Source organism: Crinia signifera, chromosome 3 (genome assembly GCF_055691185.1).
Source record: "Crinia signifera chromosome 3, ASM5569118v1, whole genome shotgun sequence".
Classification (NCBI taxonomy): Eukaryota; Metazoa; Chordata; class Amphibia; order Anura; family Myobatrachidae; genus Crinia; species Crinia signifera.
In genome coordinates, this window is record NC_139219.1 from 45,166,406 (window position 1) to 45,174,195 (window position 7,790).

Below are 7,790 nucleotides of genomic sequence, written 5' to 3' on the forward strand. Positions count from 1 at the left end.
TTGTATACAATATCGCATCTCATCGCATCTCGGTTTTGCGATAAGATGAGATGAGATCTAGTACAAAAAGTATGTGCTGCACATACTTTTTGTACTAGATCTCATCTCATCTGATCTTATCGCAAAACCGAGAAGCGATGAGATGCGATATTGTATACAATAATTGTAACGTGTATGGGCACCTTTACACTAAGATTTCACCAACATGTTTCAACTCTCTAGAAAATGATTCTACTTACTGTATTTATGAACAATTTATGAGAATTCCCTAATTGTTAGAATGACTTCCAATTTGCAGAACAAATAAATAACAGAAACCATGGTATGACGTCCCCCTTTATAAACATCTCCTGTAGTCCATAATAAAATAAGTCAAGTTCTTATTAATTAATTAATTAATTCATAGATTGTCATATTCTACCTTCAAGATACACATGTGCCCATACAAACGCCTCATGTGTATCACTTAGTACCGGTCATTGGAAGCCATCCCTTATCTAATGTAAGTAGGTACAAGACTTTTCCCCCACTACACCCTCCTCTGCTGCAATAATGGCCTATTGTAGAAGATTTGCAGAAATGTTCCATTGTGGGCCGTTTTAAGCATTCCTGTACAATATAAGTTTTTTTTTTAACTGTTGGTTTTTAAAATAAATAGTACAGAGTTTATTAACATAAAGATTATTTCTTGCTTAGAAAACTTTTGTTAAATAATAATAATATTAATAATAACAATAATAATTTTAGTAATAAAACATTTTAGTCTTCAGGTGTGTATATCTGCAAGCTGAAATATAGCATTCAATCTACCCATAATGCATCATACAGCAATGCAGTGAATTACATAGTGAAAGTAAACTCTGACTAAAACTGGAGTCTGCAGGCAGTCTGACAAACCAATATCTGAAGCAATAAAAATTACCAAGACTTCCTGTAGTAAGCACTTAACACATGGATAGATAGATAGATAGATAGATAGATAGATAGATAGATAGATAGATAATCAGGTAATGCTGCTTACCACCATCCCCACCCCATTATGCATTATGTAGCAGCAGGTAAAGGGGTTGTAATGATGTCTGTATAACAACTCCCCACACGCTAAAATCGCTTTAATTACTAAATTTCACAGAAATAAAATGACATCAACTGTAAATGTGCCGAAAAATATTGCGTCATTTGCCAGTAAATAAGTTACCTGTCATTATGCAGTTGGTTGACAAAATAATTATCTTATCTGTATAACTAATAAAGCACGCTCCACAGAGCGCTTACATCCCTTGGTCCGCAGCGCAACGCTAGGAGATCACAGTGAGGGCGCATCCGAACGCATCTAGACGTATCTGAACGCATCATCTGTTCTGCTCTACATGCAGAACAAGAAGCCCCGGCAGCCTCGGGCTACAGTATACAAGGGGTGCTGCTGGTTGCAGGTCAACAACAACAGTAGATACTAACATCGCAGGCTGCCTGCACTTGTAGCTGCTATTATATAGACTACGCAATGACGCTAATCCGTTTTGAGAAACTCTATATCCAACACTTATTACACGTGTAAAGATCATTAAAGCTTACACCTAACAAATGCAATTTTTACCTGAAATTGTTCGTAATGAAATAAAAAAACGCAAGATAAACGCTTGATACTAGTTTTTTTTTTTAGTCCTATTTTTTTTATTATAAAATAAAAGCAGGGATATTTTCGAATTATTTTATTCACATAATATATAAACAAGGAACAAGAAAAAAAAAGTCATCGGACATGATCCAAAACTCTTTAGGGGCAAATAGGTAATTTAAAGGTTACTGAAAAGTGCTTAGATTAGGTTGAGCAGTTCCGAGGCTAGGACAAGATCTGATTACATACCCTGGCATCGTGCAGCAGACATCTGCTATATATATATATATATATATATATATATATATATATATATATATATATATATATATATATATATATATATATATACATTACTGTTTTATGAGATACACTTGTAAACAGGGAGGTGCATCTTTCAGTTCTGTTCATGTAAACCGGTTTATAAATCCTGGGGCGATATAAAAGCGTTTTACAGATATAGGCGTCCTGTACACATACCGGGCTATAAGCAATGTAACCCCCCATGTAAAATGCAGGGGGGCTCATAATTTAAAAGTTTGACTCATAATTTAACGTTGGAAGCTTAGACAGGTGATGAGACATCTCTGGAGGATACCTGGTGGTGGGTTCCCCAGGACAGGAGGAAGGTCCATCCTTTGAGCCATTTCCATGGGCAGACTGATGCAGTCAGTATCCACGTTATGTCCCAGCGCTGGTGGATGGACTGTTTATGTTGCTGGTCAATGGATTAAGATCCCAGGTCCACCAGGTTCGATGACATTGGGTTGAGGATGGAGTCCTGCAAAGTGTGATGGTGCATGGGGTCTGCTCCTGACACAGGGATGGCGCTGGGGCCCTGCGGGTGGCCCATACCATGGAGAGCCTGGAGGCCAGGGTTAGAGGTGAGCAGTAAGGCTGGGCTGGACGAGCTGTGGTCTGGGGTGCCGGAGGGAGTTTTGTCGTCATCTGAGCTTCCTAGGACCGTTTTCCCTCCGTTCATTGAAGACGACATCGTGTTGTGACTGTTGGAATTGGAGTTTTCGTTATTCTCCCTTAAAAAATAACAGATATGCAGATGTATAAATATATATAAATGTCTGGTCAGCTCCCAGAAGCACTGCTGCAATAGGATAGCTACACTGCAATGGGCACATGGCGAAGTCTATTCAATACACATCAATATATCATAAGTACATCACATTGCGATACATTCCACTGTCTGAATAATACAAGCAGGGAAATGAGTTATTATATAATACCATCTGCTCACAAGTCATCGTCAGCAACTGTGTGCCCATCGAAGGATGACCCCAAACACATGAATCAGGTCATCGGCAATAACTGTGTGCCCATCGAAGGATGACCCCAAACACATGAATCAGGTCATCGGCAATAACTGTGTGCCCATCGAAGGATGACCCGAAACACATGAATCAGTTCATTGGCAATAACTGTGTGCTCATCGAAGGATGACCCCAAACACATGAATCAGGTCATCGGCAATAACTGTGTGCCCATCGAAGGATGACCCCAAACACATGAATCAGGTCATCGGCAATAACTGTGCGCCCATCGAAGGATGACCCCAAACACATGAATCAGGTCATCGGCAATAACTGTGTGCCCATCGAAGGATGACCCCAAACACATGAATCAGGTCATCGGCAATAACTGTTTGCCCATTGAAGGTTTACCCGAAACACATGAATCAGGTAATCGGCAATAACTGTGTGCCCATCGAAGGATGACCCCAAACACATGAATCAGGTCATCGGCAATAACTCTGTGCCCATCGAAGGATGACCCCAAACACATAAATCAGGTCATCGGCAATAACTGTTTGCCCATTAAAGAATCATCCCAAACACATGAATCAGTTAATCGGCAATAACTCTGTGCCCATCGAAGGATGACCCCAAACACATAAATCAGGTCATCGGCAATAACTGTGTGCCCATCTAGTGGTGACCCGAAACACATAAATCAGGTCATCGGCAATAACTGTGTGCCCATCTAGTGGTGACCCGAAACACATAAATCAAGTGATCGGCAATAACTGTGTGCCCATCTAGTGGTGACCCGAAACACATAAATCAAGTGATCGGCAATAACTCTGTGCCCATTAAAGGATGACCCGAAAACCACGAGTCAAGTTATAAGCAATCACTTTGCGTGCCCATCGAAGAATCGCCAACATGTCACTATACATCTTATGGGGAACTACAAGTTCCAGCATGGGAAGTTAGGGACCTGCAGATCTACTACAGCTGGACAGCCACAGCTAGCCCGACTCTACGTGGATCGTCATCCTGCAGTTGCAGTGTCACAATGTTTCTAGAGCACCTACTGCCTGGCTGTTTATTACCATTAGAACCTGGTCCCATTTCGTTAGATACAGTGTAAAACTGCACAGAATATCCCGGAATAGTGTCCATAGCTACTGTCATTTCCCAGGGCTGCAGAACATCTGCATTGCTGGATAATAGAACAGGGAACCCCGGAATATGTGTTAGCAATTATCAGGTTATGGGCACCGATCACATGCTGGAAACAGACTTTTATTTCACATTTAAAAATAGGGCAGCAATGGGGAAGGTACACACTTATATAAATACATCGAGCTGCAGACAGGAGTAGGGACAAGCTACAGTATGATCTTAAGAAGCCTATAGAAATATAGAAATAATGCATTCTTTTTATTGAGAAATAAATCCACTGCTCCTATGATTTATTTAATACCATTGCTCTTTTCGTGTAATTAGTGATAAATAGAATTTAATCGAATTAATTTATATTACGGCAAAGGCATCTGTCTATATCAGTGTTTCCATATACAGCCATAACAAATGTGTGTTGTACTACATCCAACTCCTGGTTACAGGTCGGTGGAAGACATTGTGTTCCTTCTCTTCCATATGACAACTTTAAAAAAGTTCTGTCGCTATCTGATAATCGTTCCCATGAAGAATCGCACATAAATTAGAATGATACAAATGCTAATCACATTTATTATTTTTGAATATCAAGTGTTACAGAAAACACGTATTTTATTTTTTATTTTTTGGTAATTTTAATTACCCAATGTAACATTTGTATGGAATATGAAAGAGGCGTTTATTGTATATATTGAAAAAGGAGCACGTGGATATAATCTATGGTTTATCACAGAAGTGACATTAATTATATTGGTTATTAAAACTTTCCTTCCTTGTACTGTATGTTATCATGCTATTGGATGTGTTATACATTAGGTTTACACAAGTTTCAATAGTTTTTTAATTTCATATAAAATACCTTCGAGACTATTAACCATATACTTAAACATTAAAAATACATGTCGATAAAATGGCCATCTTGATTTTGAAATAAATAAATAAATACATAATAAAATTATATATATATATATATATATATATATATATATATATATATATATATATATGCCTGAAATTAGTATTATTAATATCATTATTTTTATTATTATTATCATCATCATTGTTATTATTAAAAATATTACTGATGATGATAATAATTATTATAATAATATAGCAACATCAATATTTTATTTATTTGTATCAATCCCTTCTAACTTATTATTCCGCTGCTGCATCCAATTATCTTTTAAGGGGATACTTTTTTAATGACATTTTTAATTCAATTAATTCAATGAATGTACTGGCTCCCGAAATATCCCATTAAACTGCATCAGCCACAATCACAACCAAATCTAAGGCATAATGCAATGAAGCAAATCTAATAATATACATTATTATTAATATATGAATATATCGTAGCTGTGGTCGGTTCTGATGAGTGTCGGAAGCGATACATTATTACATTACTAACGTAATGCACGATACAGAAATCTCTAGGCCCCAGGCGATAACCTACTGTATGATAAATCACTACCTGTGAAAGCACTGACAGTGTCTTGTTGTTGTTTTTATCTTCATTCTGTTTATACAGCCATGCAATTAATACTCGCTTAGAACAACCTCTGTAGGCTGATAGCATAGTTGATTATGATAATGACCATTTAATTATACGTTTGCTATCTGACCTTGTACCAGGCGGATCATGTCCATCATCCTCACACATGTCATGCTGTCGTTATATTGCCATCAAGTGAGAAGGAAGCTGGCGTTTAATGAGGTGAGTGAGTGAGGCTGTGGGATGGGGTGTCTGGGTGACAGTCCGTCTGGGTCTGCGCACTGGTGGTGACACTGGCTGTGCATGATATGCAGGGTATATGGCTGGGAGCTTCTAGTAGTGCAGGGACATTGCTGATGACATGGGACTATCTTCAAATCATATCGGTAGAAGTGTTCTGTACAGTCCTCATATAACACTATAAGGTTTCCTTGGTCGTGGGCAGTTCCCAAATGCATTAACACCTCAAATAGAGGCCTGCCGGGCATCAATATAGTGGTAGCAGGGCATTCTAATACAGTGGGCAGAGCAACTGGTGCCAGCTGGTGCCCTAACATTTTGTAAAGGTTTCACAGCATATAAAATATATGTGTGTGTGTGTGTATGTGTGTGTGTGTGTGTGTGTGTGTGTGTGTGTGTCTGTGTATCTAGATAGATTTAACTATACCTATCTGGCTTTATAATAATAACAATAACTATATATATATATATATATATATATATATATATATATATATATATATATATATATATATATATATATATATATATATATATGGTAGATATATCTAAACTATATATAGATATATAATTAGAATAGATAGATGACAGATGATTAGTTTAATGGATAGAGATAGATAGATAGATAGATAGATAGATAGATAGATAGATAGATAGATATATTTAGAGAGAGAGAGAGAAAGAGAGAGAGAGAGAATTGGATAGAGAAAGCTAGAGAGATAGATAGATAGATAAATAGATAGATAAATGGATAGAGATAGATAAATACATAAATAGATGAATAGATAAATGGATAGAGATAGACAGATAGATAGACAAATAGATAGATATATAGAGATAAATGGATAGCGATAGATAGATAGATAGATAGATAGACATATAAATAGATAGATAGATAGATAGATAGATAGATAGATAGATAGATAGATAGATAGATAGATAGATAGATAGAGTAGCTAGATCTAACCACATACATGGAGAATGGCAGAATTGGATGGGTACTTACTCGTACCTTTCCTTGGCCTCGGCTGCCCGATCCCTCTGCCTCCTGTTCTTGAACCAGTTGCTGACCTGGGTGGTGGTGAGCCCCGTGGCCTCTGCCAGCTCCCTCTTCTCCCGGGGAGAGGGGTACGGGTTGTGGGCATACCACTCCCGCAGGACGCTCCGGCTCTTTTCCTTGAAGCAGTAACTAGTCTCTTCCCCGTCCCAGATAGACCTGGGCAGGGGGAACTTTCTGCGCACCCGGTACTTGCCCACCGCCCCCAGGGGGCGCCCCCGCAGCTTCTCCGCCTCGATGTAGTGCGCCTTGAGCCAGAGCTGCTGCAGCTTGGGGTGGTTGTGCGGGGAGAACTGGTGGCTCTCCAGGATCTTGTAGAGCTCCCTGAAGTTCCCCCGGTGGAAGGCCACCACCGCCTTGGCCTTCAGCACACTCTCGTTCTTGTGCAGATGCTCGCAGGCCGGCAGGGACCAGAGGAAGCGCCCCAGCCGCTCTATGTTGCCCCCTTGCTGGAGCACCTCGCACACGCAGGCCACTTGCTCCTGGGTAAAGCCAAAAGTTGGGAGCATCGACATGGTCCTGCGGTTACCCCCTGCCCGCTGCCACCACCATCCAGGTCCGAGAGAAGGCTCAGCCCTTCCCAGGTCCCCTGCGCTCAGTCCCATCCACCAGCCATGGAGCTGGAGGCCACAGCCGGGGCGCAGGGAGAAACTTTTCTAGAAGTCCTTGCAAACTTTCCTCTGTGGTCCTGATGCCGGCTCCCCCTTCCCTGTAGCAGCAGCAGCAGCAGCGCAGGCTGCTCACCCTCTCTCTCTGCTGCTGACTTGTCCCTTTAATAATATTATTCTAAACTGGCATGAGAAATGATTCTGCGCCCTGTGATTGGTCGGTTACCTGACCCGGGGGCTGCGAGGATAAGACAACAGTTTTAGTCAAATTATTCTCCATGGTAACCCTGTCACTCAGAGGGAACCCGATCCGCCTGGAGGAGGCTCCCTGGCTGGCCCTGCACTGTGCACTGAG

The 7,790-nt window shown here is 40.2% G+C and overlaps 1 protein-coding gene across 1 annotated transcript; it reads right to left on the reverse strand.

Moving 5' to 3' along the window:
- Positions 1–2,040: 2,040 nt before the first annotated feature.
- Positions 2,041–7,585, reverse strand: SIX2 (SIX homeobox 2). Its single transcript, XM_083174606.1, has 2 exons — positions 6,777–7,585; positions 2,041–2,652 (listed from the first exon to the last, which is right to left on the reverse strand). The coding sequence occupies exons 1-2, from the start codon at positions 7,430–7,432 to the stop codon at positions 2,349–2,351; spliced, it is 960 nt and encodes a 319-aa protein (XP_083030732.1). The 5' UTR covers positions 7,433–7,585; the 3' UTR covers positions 2,041–2,348.
- Positions 7,586–7,790: the final 205 nt, after the last annotated feature.